The following is a 19,135-nucleotide window of genomic DNA, read 5'->3' on the forward strand; positions in this document are numbered from 1 at the left end:
CTTTTCATGAATTTTTCTCTTCCGTCCATGCCCAGGGAGATTTAGCTACAGTGCCATGGGTTGAAAACGTCTTGATTTATGTTGCGCACTGTGGACAAAGTCAAATCTAGATCCCTGGAGATGGACTTGAGATTGTTGATATTTTCCCACAATTTTGGTTCTCAAGTCCTCAGACCATTCTCTTCTCCTCTTTCTGTTGTCCATGCTTAGTGTGGCACACACAATGCAAAGACTAAGTGAACTTCTCTCCCTTTTATCTGATTTCAGGTGTGGTTTTTATAATTCCCACACCTGATACTTACCCCAGGTGAGTTTTAAAGTAGCATCACATGCTTGAAACAATCTTATTTATCCATAATTTTGAACGGGTGCCAATCATTTTGTCAAGACAATTTTTTGAGTTTTTTTGTGACATTATGTCCAATTTGCTTTTTTTTTCTTCCCTTTTTATTTATTTTTATTTTTTATTTTTGTTTAGTGTCAATACACACAAGGGGAATAAATTTGTATAGCAAAACATGTGTTACTGCAATCCTTTTCTGTGAGAGATACTTCATTTTCTTGAAAAATTTCAGGGGTGCCAACATTTACGGCCATGACAGTATGTATATTAAAATTATACACTCTCTTGATTAGGACCCTACACTTTAACAGTGGGCATTTTATAGCAGTTTCCTGCTTTAAACTTTGCAGTTGAGTGTGGAGCATTTATCAAGGGCAGTGTAGGTGAACAATTTTTCTATACACTTCATTTGTGTGGTCGCAATGTGTATGAGCACCAAATTTATTAAGTGGGTGTGTGGTTGTGATAATTTTTATGACATTACACTACTTTGGTTCCTCCTCTACAACTTTTCTGCAACGTCAACCACTTTGTGCCAAAATGTGTGACATTTGGAAAATACTGTCCACAGCCAATTTTGTAAGCCAGGTCTGGGTTGGTGTAGTTTTGCAACAAATTGAGGGCTGTTTGACAAATCAGCACCACGAAAACAGGGTACATTAATGATAAATCCACCCACCACCCCCCTTCCACTCTCAATAACTTTTAAATGATAAAAGTTCACTTTTAGCTCATTCTCATTGTTTATTACTTCTGCCAAAATGTAATGTAGCAAATAGTGCAGAACATGAAGTACCACCCTGTACTGTAGGGAGGCGCTACCAGACAGCCAGTCAGTGCATACGCTTCAGTAATACAGGGGTTTTACCAGTGAAATGCCCATTCTGATTGGTCAGTCATTGACATCTTTCCTAGATCTGGACTGTCTGTAGCATTGCATGTTGAGTAGGGTATCAAGTTACAATGGTCCAGAAAAGATCATTGCGTGTTGAAACTATTGTAAGTTAAAGGAGAACTCCAGACCATAAAAATTGTCCCCCATAGTGCCGGCAGTAAAAAAAAATAAAGATGTACATACCTTCCTCTGTTCCCCAAGGGCCTCCGGTAACCGGCTCCGGTCTCCGCCGCAATCCACTTCCTGGTTGCCGGTGGTCGGATGAATCAGCCAATCACCAGCTGCAGCGCAGTCCGACTCGGCCGGCGATAGGCTGAGCGGCAGTGTGACGTTTTTGGCCCCGGCCGCAGGTGCCGATGTAGTGAAGAATTTTGTGTCCTGAAGCGTTTTCACACTGCCGCTCAGCATATCGCCGTCCGAGTCGGACTGCGCTGCGGCTGGGGATTGGCTGATTCATCTGACCACCGGCAACCAGGAAGTGGATTGTGGCAGAGATCGGAGCCGGTTACCGGAGGCCCCGGGGGAGCGGAGGAAGGTATGTACATCTTTATTTTTTTACTGCCTGCACTATGGGGGACAATTTTTATGGTCTGGAGTTCTCCTTTAAGGGATCACTGCAGTTTAAAGACAATATTGTGTCACCTATTTGTTTTTCTAACTGTGGCAGTGTAAAACTTACATGTAGACTTGATCAATTACCCCTATCATTTTTTTTCCTAATCTGTTTCTATTGTCTGTCTGTATTTATTTTATTTATTTATTTATTTTGGTCATTTGTTGTTTGTGTTTATGCCGTGCCTTGCTTCTTGTTCTGTTAACAGCATTTTGAGATATGCTTTACTGTAGCCACTTGGACCACAGGAAACATATCTCTGGAACATGTTCATGGTCTTCTAGGTGAGAGTTTTCTAGACATGTTCAGGGAGCAGTAGTGCTGTGACTGTCACCTGTTGTTGATCGTTTCCGATCCATACTGTAATTTGGTGTTATATATTCATTGTAATCTTGTAAGGAGAATGCTAAAAAGTGATCTCTCTAAAACAGGAAGTGACAGTCTATGAGGCATTGTGGGCAGCATGAAAACTTGGACTATTTTTAAGATGTTGAAAGAAAAATAGAAGGAAAAAAATCTCCAAAGATGTTAAATGGGCAATGTCAGATTCAAACACTTTTTATATGTTGTAATCCTGGCAAAACATTAAGAAAAATGTATTTCTTCTTTGATAGAAATCATGGCTTTGTCCAAACTGAAGCACAGGCATGACAAAGTCCAGTAAGTAAAGGTGGGCTGGAACTCCTTTGATAGGACAAGAGAGAGCACAGAAGAGTGCTACCAGACAGGAGAGAGCACAGAAGAGTACTATCATACAGGAGAGAGCACGGAGGAGTGCTATCATACAGGAGAGAGCACGGAGGAGTGCTATCAGACAGGAGAGAGCACGGAGGAGTGCTATCAGACAGGAGAGAGCACGGAGGAGTGCTATCAGACAGGAGAGAGCACGGAGGAGTGCTATCAGACAGGAGAGAGCACGGAGGAGTGCTATCAGACAGGAGAGAGCACGGAGGAGTGCTATCAGACAGGAGAGAGCACGGAGGAGTGCTATCAGACAGGAGAGAGCACGGAGGAGTGCTATCAGACAGGAGAGAGCACGGAGGAGTGCTATCAGACAGGAGAGAGCACGGAGGAGTGCTAGCCCACCCTCACTTACTTATCTGACCGTGCCCATTTAAGCATGAAAACTCGATTCAGACAATAGGTTACTTTACAAACCAAGCTGTCTCTCTTGCTCCACCCTGACGGCTTGGCATGAATGACAGGTCTCTTTGTGCATGCCGCAGAGTTTGAGTAAAACCGGGTTGATAATAACAAGGAAGCCTTGTTGGTGTTGCAAGCTGCCGTAGTTTGGCCAGCATAAATCTCCCTACAGGCCTCCTTTGAAATGTGTTGAGCGACTTTAGCTATAATTATGGAATCCTATTATGACTGCACATCACAACAGCTCCTCTTCTCTCTTCATTGATAGTATGTAGATGCCATAAATAATGCCAGATAGAGCAGCTTTGGGAATTCTCTGCTGCTTCTCTCTCCTAGTAACCACATTTTTCCTGCTCGCGATCCATTGGGGATTTGTGATCAATTCCCTGATACTCAAATGAAGGTTTTATGAAGATACAACCAATGTAACAATGTAGCGTACCTTTTAATGATTTCATTGTGGCCTAAAGGCAGGTTCTAAATAATAATGACTGTAAGGTGAACAATGATGGTATTGATGGAATATAAAAGCTTTTTTTCAGGTCTCGTTTTCAATGCCTGTTTATGTTCGGAAGCATAAATAAATTTATTGGGGTGGTTTATGGATTTATTTGCTGTGTGAAAGAGTGAATTTTATATATTTGTTTACTGCTAAAAATATATCCTGTGCAGTATGTCTTTTAAACATGAGTGTCTGATAGCATTAGTTATTTATATATGTGGTAGTTATGTTTTGGAGAATTACCCTCATGCATACCTCTGATGGCACAATGTAGTGTGGAAAGAGCCTTACTTCTGACACGGGTCTATTTCACCATTACGATCCAATCTGGATCTTGTTTGTTGCTGTAACTGAATGCTCAATTTTTAATGTTTGCTAGTGAATTATAAAAACCCGAGATATATCTCTCTTGACTGGGTGGAAAGATTTCAATGAAACTAATAAATTGATTTAATTAACCATTCCCACCCTAGTTCCAAGCAGGTCTATGGGACTTTCGGTATCTTACTCCACAAACTACTCTGCATCTCCTAATAAGCTGCTGGCCGAAAACGCCATTTTTGCCCGATACACCCACATTACAAGTCCTTCAACCACAATCCCTTCATCACAGCTCAACCCCACCTTACTCCACAAGCACCAAATTTTCTGGGGAATATGTTGGTCCAGCTTGCAAGCTATGCCCCATCCCGCAAGCCGCATCCCCTTCTATTTTCAGCTTACAATTTCTTTATCGCAGCTCAGCCAAGTTTAGTTAGACCAGCCAACGCTGCTACTCTGCTAGTAATATGAGGCTTTCTTGGTTTTAACAAGTTAAAATGTGAGATAGAATTAACACTTTCATTCTCTTCCATGCTTGTTAGTTGGAATTTTCAGTGTAGCGTGTGCTTGCTTTCTGTGGAATATTGTGCAGCCTTTTTATAAACATATTACAGTAAGTAGGAAATGAAAAAAAATATGCACTCACCTTTCAGTTTATGTTCATATGCGAAAGGATCCTTTATTTCATGTTAAATCCTTGGGGGGGAAGGCAGAATATGGATGTGGCCAGAGGCTGAATTTCTTTTGAACTGTCATGCTGAACATATGCTTGTACCTGGTCCTACCTGGTCCATTCCCTTTTCTCTATACAAGGGGTGGCCAAAACTGCTTCTTGCAAGCCACATGTGGCCTTTTCTAGGTACCTTGTGGCTCGCCTCCGGACCCAATCCGTCTTAAAAGTTTAAAAACAGCCGCTGTCGCTGCCACTTTATGAATGTACTGGCTGTTGGGAGCAGACATCCCATGCACAGCATGTCTGCTACGACTTGCCCCTCCCTCTCCCTGCCTGTCAAAGAGAAGCAGGGGTGCAGGAGAACGCACCGCTGTGGAACACTTGTGGTAACTAATGGGGACCTTATGCTCTATGCTATATATAGGGTCAATATGGGGGGGGATACTGTTATATGGGGAGCAATATGGGGATGGGGCCTACCGTTATATGGCGTTAAGAACTTGCTGCTATATGGGGCATAGCAGTATGCTGTATGGCTTTGGGGGCCTTCTGCTATGTTGAGGCAGTATGGAGGGGGCCTACTGCTGTATGAAGGCTATATGGAGATGAGCGCCTATGTGGGGGCAGCATGGGGATAAATTCTACTATTGGGATAAACTCTACTATTCTATTCAGCAGTATGGGGATAAATTCTACTACCTACGTGTATTTCTTAATTTTTATGTACCGGTATGTGTGTGTTTTTGTCTCTCAAAAATTTGGGGGGAGATTTATGAAAAGCTGACCTGTTGCCCATAGCAACCAATAAGCTTGCTTCTTTCAGAGGACTTTTTAAAAATGAAAAAAGCAAGCTGATTGGTTGCTATGGGCAACTGGTCAACTTTTCCTCTGCACGAGTTTTGATAAATCTCTCGGTCTATTGAATGTGGCACTTATGTAATCTGATATATTTATATATTAACATACTTTTATGTATTAATGACACAGGGAAATGCTCAACTTATATGGAAATATTTTTTTCCCTCCCTTTTCAGGATTTACCATATGGATTCCACGATGGCAGACGACTTCATAAGTCACCACCGGTCTTCATCATAACTTTCTCATTGATTTTATAAAGCATGTTGATGTCAGAGGACTCTGATATGTAAGTAGTTAATATATAACTTGTATATTATATACAGTACAGAATAAGTTGTACTCTTAGGGTATGTTCACACTGGTTAAGGTGTGAGCGGAATGTTCACTTAAAAAATCCGCTCAAAAACGCAGTTTTTTTTCCGAACGCGGAATTCCACTCTGATTTCCTTGCGGAAATGAAAGAGGATAGGATACACAGTAATGTGCGAATTCCGCGTGGAAGCATGGCAGACTGCCAAAAATTTTTACTTTTATTTCTATGGAGTTACGAGCCGAATTCCGCATGAAGAAAGAACATGTTCATTCTTCATGCGGAACAGAATTCTGTGACAGTTAACTAAATACTATGGGGTATGGCACTGCTGAATGAATTGGAGAGGAATAAGCGAGCAGAATTACTCGTGGAAATTCCTCTCCAATTCCTCAGTGTGAACATACCCTAAGGGTCTATTCACATGTGCATTATTCTGCGCAGATTTGATGCGAAGGATTTCAAGCGGTGTTCAATCATTCAGTTTACATTGAGATCTGCAGCAGAAAATCCTGCGCATCAAATCTGCGTGTGAATAGAGTAATATATTACTCTTTCACAGAAAAGAGGCCATACTTGCCACCTACAAGGGCAGGTTAAGGTAACCTCTCCCGACATAATGCCACAATACTATATGGTTGAGACTGCACAGATATTTAGTAGCTGTTTATCTGTATTTTGCATCTGTGTGCCCCATCCCCCATAGTATTGTGGTTAGTCAACTTCATGTTGGGTACTGGTTTTTAACTTGCCATTATACCAGTTAGCAGTAAGTATAGCCGTTTTACTGTGATATTAATGCATTTCTTCCGCATTTCTGTTATTTGGAACATGGGCTGCTCACAGTCTATATTGGCTTCAAATGCTTTGCAGCCTTTCAGGAGATATTCGTCTTGTTGCTAGTATGGTTTTATCTTCCTAACTGCACTGGAAGCTTCTGCTGCTGTATGTACAAAGCTTTTTCCCTTCCACTCTGGCTGATGACCCTTCCCTCTTCGGGCGATAACTCCCCCCTTTCATAGACATACAGAGGAAAAGGGATGAACATTTATGAAGGGGGTTTAGTTATTGTCCGAAGGGTCTAGGCTATTGACCGGAGTGGGCCGGTGGTAGCTTTGCACACATACAGCAACAGCTACTTCCCAGTGCAGTTAAAGGGGTTATCGATCTAAAAAAATTTTTATTTCTCCTATATGCCTGGTCTTTTGGAATAAAAATAATACATTTTCACTTGCCTTCTGCCCCTTCCCCCAGTGCATCTGGAATCTACCTGCTGTCCTCCAGCCTCGGTCTTCTTTTGGCTTTAGGCCTCAACACATTACACTGCGCTGAGTTAATGGCCGGCCTCTGTAATGTTCCGCCATGGCTGGTGAATGGTTGAGTAGCGGTGTGATATATAACGGGCCTGTTCTTCTTCCTGGAGCCTGGGCCCGTTACATGACACTGACACTCAGCATATCACCAATGGGAGTTTAAGCAGATCCGTACATATTACACAACATCTTTTCCATACCCCAACCCCTTCCTGCTTTGACTGATAGACTTACAGGAAGCCGTACCATGTAAAGCAGTCATGCAAGGCTGGGCAGGAGGGGGAGAGCGAGGTGGTGTGCTCTGCAGCTGCAAACAAAGAAAAATAACTTTACAAAGAGTGATCAGCAAAGCTAAATGTATGGTTAATTTTATCTTCCTAGCAGCTATCTGCCAGAATCTACAGGTCTATACCTGATAAGAGCTTGCAGATTTCCTTATAAATTGCCAAAATAGACAATGATCCACCTCAGTCGGCTGCAGGGGCTTGGTATGCAGGGGCTTTCCTACACTAATTCTAAATCCTGATGTAGTCACAGCGCTCTGGGCTGTAACCACTGTTCTTCACTGTCGCCTTACACAGGCCCAGAAGCAGCGCTATCCCAGTAAGCTACTTCTGCGTGCGTGAGACTTCAGCGAGCAGAGCAGTGACATCGGTGGTGCCTGCTCTGTCAATCACACTGGAATAGGAGTGGTTACAGCATAGAGCACTGTGACTACCCCAGGATTAAAAATACCCCAGTGACTACTTACTCCTTATTGGCATGCGGCACAAGACAAATTGCAAACTTAATTTTCCCAGTATCACTGCCGGCCCTGAAAACATCCAGATATGGTGAGCAAGCTGATTTTACCTTATATAACATGCTGCTGACAGTTATATAGGGAAAAATCTAATGATGGGTTCCCTTTAAATGTCATCTGGAAAAACTTTTGTCTGCCAGTTTCTTTCTATGACAGTGTATAAATATCCACTACTAAACAACATTTAGATTATTCACTCTAAGTAGGTTCAAAAGCTAAAGACAACACTGTTGTACATAGAATCGGACAGTATGCAGGGAACTCCCATAATGATGACTTCAGGCAGCCATCATGTTAATTTTTAAAAAATAAATGCCTCTACAGTGGATTTGGAGCTTTTGTTTCAAAAAGACAGAGCTCCTACTGTTGTTGAGATTATGTGAAGATTTACCTTAGGTGTTCTTGATATTATTGTGTTCTTACTTAAAGGAGTACTCTGAGGAAGTTAGAAAAATAAAAATACTCCTTTGGCCCCTCATGTATCCAACTCCCAGAAGTCAATGCAGCACCGTGTAATTGCTGCCAGCCAATTGCTTTCACTATCTGTGTGCATGCTGTGTAGTTGTATACACACTGTACAGGTCTTTTCTTTCAGACTATCCTCCTTCCCCCCCCCCACCCCCACGCAGCACATGCTGTGCTCTGAATAGCAGCAGTCAGTGATTAGATCTACAGCAGGAAAAGAGCAGTGTAATGTGCTGAGGAGACTGAGAATATTCATTGAGCTTTTCTCACAGCAAGCTCCTCACACAGGCAGGGGGAGGGGAGGTGTACCTGTGAAGCCAGAGCTCTAGACCAGACAGAAATCACATGGTGTTGTCTTGAAGGGTGGGGCCTAGGTCTCACTGAGGGGTTTACAACAATACAAGGTGGATCTGAGAATTGTCTTTCTCTCACTCCCTGCATGCAAGTGACGGCTAAAAGAGGGAAACTGCTCTATATAGATAATGATTGATATTTAGACAATTAAATAGGTTGGTGAGAGGGAAAGGCTGGGCTATGGGTTTAGTTCCCCAGAGTGAGTCTACAATAATCCTGAGTGCTAGATGGCCAGTTAATGACTCCTAGGCCGTTCTCTAGAGCATAGGGACTCCAGTGGAGTTGTGTTTTTAAATAAATTGATTTCCTCACCTTATATATTAAATTATTCACATTAAAAGTTGTTTTATGATTTGTGACACATGCAATATAGAGTTTTTTTCGGTTGACCCCTAGGGATCAATTTGTTTGTGTATTTATTGTATTACCTCTGCATGTGTTATTAGGCCAAAAATTAGTAGTGTGGTTTTTCAGTGGCATTGCGCCTTTATTACGCCTTTTCACAAAAAGGTGCAGTTCATAAAACCATTCCATATTGTGTGTATTGCCAAAATCAGTGGATTGCAACTCAAAATCAGCAGAAATGTGTAAACCAAAAGGCGCAAATAAACCCTGCTTGTGCCTTTTTTTTTGCGCCTTTTCTAAAAAAAAAGTCTAAAGACCATGATAAAAGTCGGCCAGTATGCACAAGCGCTCACGTGACCAGCGCCAATAAATATTCAATGATGACAGTTTTCCTTTAAACGAATGCAACTTTATTCCAAGTTAGCAGAAGGTACTCAAAATCACACGTGCACAAACCACCTGTTCACATCTTGATGTGTTTCCGGGTCATGTGTCTGAAACGCGTCAAGATGTGAATGGGTGGTCTGTGCAGGTGTGATTTTTGTGAACCTTTTGATAACTTAGGACTAAAGTAGGGATCGACCGATTATCGGTTTGGCCGATATTCACGATTTTGGACGTTATCGGTATTGGCAATTACCTTGCCGATAATCCGATAATGCCCCGCCCCCCACTGCACCGCACCCCCCACCACCACGCCGCACTTCCCCATTGCCTCCCCCATTCCCGGTTTTATAATTACCTGTTCCCGGGGCAAGGGGTGCACGCTATTTCTGGCTCCTGCGCCGTCCTGTGTTACACTGTGCGCAGCGCAATGACGAGTGACGTCCTCAATGCGACGTCACCGTCAGTGCGCACAATGACAGCTCAGGACGACTGCGCCGGAGCCAGAAGTAGAGCGGCCCCGGGAACAGGTAATTATAAAACCGGGGATGGGGGGGTGATGGTGGTGATAGGACTCAGGACCCCAGGGCAGGCAGGGGAAAGAAGCGGGTGGCGGCTGGCACCGCAGAAGCCGCTGCAGTTCATTGATTTAAAGCGCACGCTTTTAAAGGAATGATCTGCAGCGGTGTCGCCGGGGGGGATAAATAGCCGTTAACTTATACCAGAATATCGGTATAAGTTATCGGCTATCGGCCCTAACCTCCACAGAGTATCGGTATCGGTCAATCCCTAGAATAATTTATTTTTTATTTTTTCCTGCTTTCTACATTAAATGGAGAGCATCAGAGTGCAGTGTATTTTCATGTCACAGATTTCCAGTTGTATTGAATAATTGCACAGAAACATGAACATTTCTCTGCTTTTTTCAGGATCCTATTGAACAATGCAGGTATGTTAGTTTTTGGTTGTCTTTTTTGTAAGGTATTATAAATGTATTTCATATTCTCACCTTATATTTTTCTTTTTAGCACAGTATAATGCATGGAAAGGACAGCTGTATATCCATGAACAGTTGGTTTGCAATATTGCATTACACACAACAAGTGCTTGCGGCATTCCAGCTCAACTGTAAGTGCGAAGTGACTTTTTTTTTTTAAAACCCTTTTGGGTGAAATATAACATTCCCCATGTCAGTGTAGAGTGGCAGAAGTTGTAGTTTTTTTTGTTTGTTTTTTTTTGTGCAAAATGGGAATGATAAATGCCTCCCCAAAGTGCTCAAATTTTTGTAGCAGAACAATTTCACATAAACAGTTAGTATATACAGTGGGGCAAAAAAGTATTTAGTCAGCCACCAAGTGTGCAAGTTCTCCCACTTAAAAAAGATGAGAGAGGCCTGTAATTTTCATCATAGGTATACCTCAACTATGAGAGACCTAATGAGAAAAAAAATCCATAAAATCACATTGTCTGATTTTTAAAGAATTTATTTGCACATTATGGTGGAAAATAAGTATTTTGTCACCTACAAACAATCAAGATTTCTGGCTCACAGACCTGTAAGTTCTTCTTTTAAGAGTCTCCTCTGTCCTCCACTCGTTACCTGTATTAATGGCACCTGTTTGAACTTATCAGTATAAAAGACACCTGTCCACAACCTCAAACAGTCACACTCCAAACTCCACTATGGCCAAGACCAAAGAGCTGTCGAAGGACACCAGAAACACAATTGTAGACCTGCACCAGGCTGGGAAGACTAAATCTGCAATAGGCAAGCAGGTTGGTGTGAAGAAAGAGACTGTGGGAGCAATTATTAGAAAACGGAAGACATACAAGACCACTGATAATCTCCCTCCATCTGGGGCTCCACGCAAGATCTCACCCCATGGTGTCAAATTGATCACAAGAATGGTGAGCAAAAATCCCAGAACCACACAGGGGACCTAGTGAATGACCTGCAGAGAGCTGGGAACAAAGTAACGAAGGCCACCATCAGTAACACACTACGCCGCCAGGGACTCAAATCATGCAGTGCCAGATGTGTCCCCCAGAGTTGAATGTCCGTGCTGCCCAGCGACAGCCCCAAAACATCACTGCTCTAGAGGAGATCTGCATGGAGGAATGGGCGAAAATACCAGAAACAGTGTGTGAAAACCTTGTGAAGACTTACGGAGAATGTTTGACCTATGTCATTGCCAACAAAGGGTACATAACAAAGTATTGAGATGAACTTTTGTTATTGACCAAATACTTATTTTCCACCATAATTTGCAAATAAATTATTGAAAAATCAGACAGTGATTTTATGAAGTTTTTTTCTTATGTCTCCCATAGTTAAGGTATACCTATGATGAAAATTACAGGCCTCTCTCATCTTTTTAAGTGGGAGAACTTGCACAATTGGTGGCTGACTAAATACTTTTTTCTCTATCGGCTCAATTGGGGGACACAGACCTTGGGTGTATGCTGCTGTCTCTAGGAGGTGTGACACTATGGTAATAAAGAATAAAATAAAAAAAAAGTCGGCTCCTCCCAGCAGGATATATCCGCCTTCAGGCCCTCAGCTAATCAGTTTCAGTTTAGTGTCTGAAGGAGGTGGACATGGTCTAGAATTCTCCAGACCAGGTCTTCTGATTTTGTTTTCCTAGTATAGGGACGTGTTAGTTTTTTATTCCTTTTTCTTTTCTGCTTTCTGGTGGAGACTCAGGGACTCCGGTTCCCTGTTTCCCCATTGCGAGTAAGGGGGCACAGACATTGCGTATATGCGCTGTTCACCCCCCCCTCGCCAACGGTCAGCACCTGGGTTTGTACCTCATGGGTCCGGGTCCCCCAATTTCCCGGCTCGCCTCGCTCGCGCATAGCAGCCAGGCGTGATGCAGGTAACTAAAGCTGACTGAAGACTCCATTAGATAAGTTCTTCTGACTGTGTCTGCCTTGAAGGGGTCTTCCCTGCGCAGGGCCTCTGAGAGGGCACGCTCCTCGTCTCCACATACTTCACGCTCTCGCAAGCGTACTAGGGGTGCCTCGTCTGACTCTTCCATTGAGTCTTCAGATAGACGTGAGCGTTCCCCTCGTGGGTCCTGCCCCCCCTGTCATCTGGGCACAAACGTCGCTCTTCCAGAGGACGTTCTCGGAGTCGCCACTCTGCCACGCCAGAGCCGCGTACCTGGTCAGGGTCGCCCCCCTCCAGGCCGGCCTCTACTCGTTCATTCTCCTTGTGAACTGGTGGATGAGGCTTCCGAGCCGGCATCTGACTCAGAGGACCGCTCGGACTCAATTGCAACGGTGAACTCATTGGTGACTGCCATAAGAGACACCTTTCACTTAGAGGACCCAGGATCTTTGGATGTCACTCCAGGAGTATCCTTTCATCGTGCTAAGCCAGCGCTTCAAAGGTTCAGCTCTCACGCTGACTTTGACGACATTCTGGAATCTGCATGGAAACATCCAGATAAGAGGTTCCCGGGAATCAAGACGATTCAAGAACGTTATCCATTTGACAAGGACTTTGTCACTAAGGTGGTTTCCCCTCCCTCAGTGGATCCACCAATCTCCCGGATCTCTAAGGCGACTACACTGCCTCTGGCAGATGCCGCTGCCTTCAAGGATCCCACAGACTAGAAGGTAGAATCCTTAGCGAAGTTTGCCTCTGAAGCAGCTGGCTCTTCTCTTCTTCCCATCTTCGCCTCGACATGGGTGTCCAAGGCTCTGGTGCCAAAAGCTCCATCAGGATATCTTTAGGCTGGGTACACCTCGTTTTGTACTTACGGCTCCCGTATACGGCTGGGAGGAGGGGTGGGCAGGGCTTAATCGTGGCGCCCGCACTCAGCCGTATAGGGGAACCGTATTTAATGCATGTCTATGAGCCGACCGGAGTGAACTGCAGCCTCCGGTGGGCTGCGTTTTCGGCCATATGTGGTTTCCCGACCACAGGCAAAAACGTGGTCGACCGCGTTTTTGCTTACGGTCGGGAAACCGCATACGGCCGAGAACGCAGCTGACCGGAGGCTGCGGTTCACTCCAGTCGGCTGATAGACATACATTAAATACGGTTCCCCTATACGGCTGAGTGCGGGCGCCGTGATTAAGCCCCGTCCACCCCTCCTCCCAGCTGTATACGGGAGCCATAAGTACAAAATGAGGTGTGAACCCAGCCTTAGCGGGATCCCCCCAGAGGATCTATCTGCTCTGGCTCTCCAATGCTTTAAAGCTGGAGACTTCCTGTGCGCAGCTTCCATGCAGTCAGCCCGTTGTTCTGCCTTTGCTGTGGGTCACCTAGCGGCTCTCCACCGCTCTATGTGGCTTAAAGCTTGGCATGCGGATGCTGCTTCCAAAAGGTCTCTAACTGAGCTTCCTTTTACAGGTGGCCGTCTTTTTGGCAAACGCCTTGATGAGATTATCTCTGAGGCAACGGGAGGTAAGAGTTCCTTGTTACCTCAAAATAAGGCTCGCCCTACTTCCCAAAGGAAGTCCTTTTCCTTTCGGTCCTTTCGGACCTCTGGCTCCAGCAAAGGGTCCGGGCAGGTGCCCTCGCGGGAGAAGAAGGCTCCCTTGTTCCGGGCACGCCCGTCTTGGAAGTCGGACTCCAACCGGTCCGGCCGTTTTACGCCCAAATCAGGCAACCGCAAACCCACTTCTGCATGAAGTGAGGCTCCCACCCGCGGTTTCTTCTCGGGTGGGAGGTCGTCTCTTACTTTTTCGAGACATGTGGACCTCATACATTCAGGACTTTTGGGTCAGGGACGTGGTGTCCAACGGTTACCGAATTGAATTAGTCTCCCTTCCGAGGGATCGCTTTTTTCGATCCCGGGCCCCCCGGTCTCCGCCTCTGGCGAAGCACTTTCGAGCGGCTCTCCAGTCCCTACTTCTCCAGGGTGTTAGCGTTCCCGTTTCTTCAGGGGAACGGTTTCGGGGTTTCTATTCAAATCTTTTTGTGGTCCCCAAGAAGGACGGTTCTGTGCGACCAATCCTAGACCTCAAGCGTCTCAACCGTCACCTTCTTATCCGCCACTTCCGAATGGAAGCTCTCCGTTCGGTGGTGGCGTCCCTGGAACAAGGGGAGTTCCTTTCATCGGTGGACATCAAGGATGCCTACCTCCATGTGCCAATATTTCCAGGCCATCATCGGTACCTCCGCTTTGCGGTTCCGGAGGGGCACTTTCAATTCGTAGCCCTCCCCTTTGGTCTAGCCACGGCTCCTCGGGTCTTTACAAAGATCCTTGCGCCAGTGATGGGCCTGTTACGGTCGAGGGGAATCTCGGTGATACCCTACCTGGACGACCTTCTCATCAAGGCTCCAACCAGAGCCCAGACTCTGGAGAATCTGGACGTCCCTCTCAACACTCTGGATCGCTTCGGGTGGATGGTCAACCGGGACAAGTCAGTCCTCCCTCCTACCCAGTCCCTAACCTCCTTGGGACTTCAATTCGACACAGCCTCTGCCCGAATTTGTCTCCCGCCGGACAAACGTCTGGCGCTCCCTTCGGACCCAGGTATCAGTCCCTATCCGCACTTGTATGGAAGTCCTGGGTCGGATGGTGGCAACTATGGAGGCCGTACCCTTTGCCCTGTTTCATTACTGCCCCCTTCAACTGGCGATTCTCTCTCAATGGAACAGGTCTCCTGTCCCTCGATCGTCAGATTGTTCTTCCTCGCAGGGTCCGTCAGTCTCTGCTCGGGTGGCTCCGCTCCCCCCTTCTTCTCCAAGGGCGGTCATTTCTTCCCCTTCACTGGCAGGTTGTTACAACGGATGCCAGCCTGTCGGGCTGGGGCGGCGTGTTCAGGGATTGGACGGTTCAGGGACTCTGGTCTCCCCGAGAGACCCTTCTTCCGATAAACATATTGGAATTACGGGCGATTCTTCTTTGTCTTCTTCATTGGGAGTCCCGTCTTCAGTCCCGTCATGTCTGCGTCCACGGCCGTGGCGTTCATAAATCGACAGGGCGGCACTCGCAGCTCGGCAGCCATGGCCGAGGTGACAAAGATACTCACTCACCTGTGCGGAAAGCAAGGTTCCAGCCATTTCAGCGATTCACATTCCGGGAGTGCTCAACTGGAAAACGGACTTCCTCAGTCGGTCCTCACCCGACCCCGGCGAGTGGTCTCTACATCCAGAGGTCTTCGCGCAACTCTGCGACCTCTGGGGCATTCCGGACGTGGACCTCTTCGCGTCCCGGCACAATCAGAAGATCCTTCCTTTTGTGTCCAAGTCCCGGGACCCTCAGGCTCTGGCCGTGGACGCCCTAGTGATTCCTTGGGCGGGGTTTGCCCTACCCTATCTGTTCCCTCCTCTTCCGCTCCTTCCCAGGGTGCTGAGGAAGCTCAAAGCAGAGGACGTCCCCGACATTTTGGTAGCTCCAGATTGGCCCCGAAGGTCGTGGTACGCCGACGTAGTCAGTCTCCTGGACGACTCTCCACTGCGCCTTCCACTCCGTCCGGACCTGCTCTCTCAGGGTCCTCTTTGCCACCCCAATTTACAGTCGCTGCATTTGACGGTGTGGCGGTTGAAATCGCGGTTTTGAGGGCCCATGAGTTCTCTTCCCAAGTAATTCACACCATACTCAGGGCTCGCAAGCCCTCCTCCGCAAGAATTTACCACCGTACTTGGCGGTCTTATTTTCGTTGGTGTGAAGCTCAGGACTTCTCCCCGGTAAACTTCTCGGTTCCCCGTCTTCTCTCCTTTTTGCAGTCGGGGTTGGAACTGAGGTTGTCTCTCAGTTCACTTAAAGGTCAGGTTTCGGCCCTTGATATTCTTTTCCAGCGGCCCCTGGCTTCTAATTCTCATGTCCGGACCTTCCTTCAAGGAGTGGCGCACGCTGTTCCTCCTTATCGGTCACCCTCTCCCCCTTTGGACTTGAATTTGGTTCTGAGTGCCCTCCAGGGTGCACCCTTTGAGCCCCTTAGAGAGGTGCCTCCTTTCTTGCAAAGTGGCGTTTCTTGTTGCTATCACCTCCATCCGGAGGGTGTCTAAATTGGCAGCTCTTTCCTGCCGTTCTCCGTTTCTGGTGATCCACCAGAACAAGGTTGTTTTCCGGCCAGATCCTTCCTTTTTGCCTAAGGTGGTTTCGGCCTTTCATCTCAATGAGGACATTGTCCTCCCATCTTTTTGTCCTGCTCCTTCTCATCCTAAGGAGCGCTTACTACACAAGCTGGATGTAGTTCGGGCTGTTCCGTCTTATCTCTCCATCACTTCTTCGTTTCGTCAGTGTGATTCCTTTTTCGTCCTTACGGAAGGTCGTCGCAAGGGACAACCTGCTTCAAAGGCCACCATTTCTCGGTGGATTCGGTCCGCCATTTCTGAAGCCTATGGCTGTAAGGGGAAGATTCCTCCTTTCAGGGTTGTGGCTCATTCAACTTGTTCTGTTGGGGCATCCTGGGCTCTCCAGAATAGGGCCTCGCAGATTTGCAAGGCGGCTACCTGGTTGTCTTTGCACACTTTCTCAAGGTTTTACTGAGTTCATACTTTCGCATCGGCTGATGCTAGTCTGGGTCGTAAAGTGTTGCAGGCGGCAGTGGATCGTCCGCCTGCCTGACTGCTTATCTGCCCACCCAAGGGGCGGCTTTGGTACGTCCCACGGTCTGTGTCCCCCAATGGAGCCGATAGAGAAAAGGAGATTTTTTTAACACTTACCGTAAAATCTCTTTCTCGAAGGATCCATTGGGGGACACAGCTCCCGCCCTTTTTGAGATTTCCTTTGGTTCTCTGTCCGAGGGTGTGTTCAGTTATGTTTTTCTTTTGGTTCTCGGACAGTTTTGGGTTTTTCTTTGACCTGTTGGTCTCCTCCTATTGCTCTGGAACTTAAACTGATTAGCTCAGGGCCTAAAGGCGGGTATATCCTTCTGGGAGGAGCCAACTTTTTTTTTTATTACCATAGTGTCACGCCTCCTAGAGACAGCAGCATACACCCACGGTCTGTGTCCCCCAATGGATCCTTCGAGAAAGAGATTTTACGGTAAGTGTTTAAAAATCTCCTTTTTCCCCAACTGTATGTATGTTGTAAAGCTTATATTTAGAGATGAGCAAACTTACAGTAATTTGATTCATCACAAACTTCTCGGCTCGGCAGTTGCTGACTTTAGCCTGCATAAATGAGTTCAGCTTTCAGGTGCTCCGGTGGGCTGGAAAAGGTGGATACAGTCCTAAGAGACTCTCTCCTAGGACTGTATCCACCTTTTCCAGCCCACCGGAGCACCTGAAAGGTGAACTCCTTTATGCAGGCTAAAGTCAGCAAACATCGACCTGAGAAGTTCGTGACGAATCGAATTACTGGAATTTCGCTCATCTCTACTTATATTCATCGCTCTGCTCCATGCTGATGCTTGGCTGTGGTCTATATAAATGATAGCAAAGATTTTATTGATTGCTTGTTTGGAGGCAGTTACCGTATTTATCGGGGTATACCACGCACCGGCCTATAACACGCACCCTCATTTTACCAAGGATATTTGGGTAAAAAAAGTTTTTTACCCAAATATCCATGGTAAAATGAGGGTGCGTGTGTGCGCGTGTATACCCCGATACATCCCCAGGAAAGGCAGGGGGAGAGAGGCCGTCGCTGCCCGCTTCTCTCCCCCTGCCTTTCCTGGGGTCTAGAGCCCTGCTGCCGGTCCTTCTCTCCCCCTGGCTATCGGCGCCGCTGCCCGTTCTGTCCCCCTGACTATCGGTACCGGCGCCCCATTGCCGGCGCCGATAGCCAGGGGGAGAGAAGCGGCGCCGACAGCCAGGGGGAGAGAAGGGGCAGCGGCACCCATTGCCGGCGCCGCTGCCCCGTTGCCTCCTCCCATCCCCGGTGGCATAATTACCTGGGTCGGGTCCGCCCTGCTGCAGGCCTCCGGCGTACGTCCCCTGCGTCGTTGCTATGCACGGCGCGGCGCACTGACGTAATGCGCCACGCCGTGCAGCGCATAGCAACGACGAAGGGGACGCATGCCGGAGGCCTGCAGCAGCGCGGACCCGACCCAGGTAATTATGCCACCGGGGATGGGGGGAGGCAACGGGACAGCGGCGCCGGCAAAGGGTGCCGCTGCCCCTTCTCTCCCCCTGGCTATCGGCGTCGGTACCGATAGTCAGGGGGACAGAACGGGCAGCGGCGCCGATAGCCAGGGGGTGAGAAGGGCCGGCAGCAGGGCTCTAGACCCCAGGGAAGGCAGGGGGAGAGAAGCGGGCAGCGTCGGCCTCTCTCCCCCTGCCTTTCCTGGGGCGGTATCGGCGTATAACACGCACATAGACTTTAGGCTAAAAATTTTAGCCTAAAAAGTGCGTGTTATACGCCGATAAATACGGTATATTCCCTTCATATGGGAATTGTAATTCAGAATTCCCAATATTCCATGTCCTTATGGGTTACCCTGCACATCCGATGTCAGTGCAATAATAAATATGACATCCAATATTTCCTGTATTTTTATGCCACTTTTCTGGCACAATTTATTTTTTTAAGCAAATGGGCCCTAGAGTTCCTCTGCTATTTTAGTAGTAATCAGTAATAGTCCCTCAGTTCTAAGGAGTACTCTGGACTTGGCAACACTTTGAGGCTATGATGTTGTTCCTAAGTATTTTAAACTACGCAATGGATTTAATTATCTGTCAAGCATACATTTTATTTAATAAAATTAAGTCTGTATGATTTTTTTTTGTTCTTGTACAAAATTGTATCAACCAGGCCACAAAAACTAGAGTTGAAAGAAGTAATCCAGTTGTCTGAAATAAGAACAAAATTACCAGAAGACGTATTCCAGAAGACAGATTTTACAGGTCAAGAAGGTAAAACCTATGCATTATGTAACATAACTGGTAGCTCACTTATAGGAATAA

The 19,135-nt window shown here is 46.5% G+C and overlaps 1 protein-coding gene across 7 annotated transcripts in view; it reads left to right on the plus strand.

The window, feature by feature from the left end:
• TASOR2 (transcription activation suppressor family member 2) overlaps nucleotides 1-19,135 on the plus strand; it is a gene marked incomplete at its 3' end in the record, with an annotated part of 97,448 nt that overhangs the window by 18,804 nt on the left and 59,509 nt on the right. For 5 of the 7 annotated variants that reach the window (XM_056573212.1, XM_056573219.1, XM_056573213.1 and 2 more), the window contains 4 exon segments: nucleotides 5,525-5,637; nucleotides 10,254-10,273; nucleotides 10,353-10,452; nucleotides 18,984-19,084. In XM_056573212.1, the coding sequence (XP_056429187.1) occupies nucleotides 5,612-5,637; nucleotides 10,254-10,273; nucleotides 10,353-10,452; nucleotides 18,984-19,084 (247 nt within the window). 7 annotated transcript variants of the gene reach the window in all.

This window comes from Hyla sarda, chromosome 4 (genome assembly GCF_029499605.1).
Source record: "Hyla sarda isolate aHylSar1 chromosome 4, aHylSar1.hap1, whole genome shotgun sequence".
NCBI classification, from domain to species: Eukaryota; Metazoa; Chordata; class Amphibia; order Anura; family Hylidae; genus Hyla; species Hyla sarda.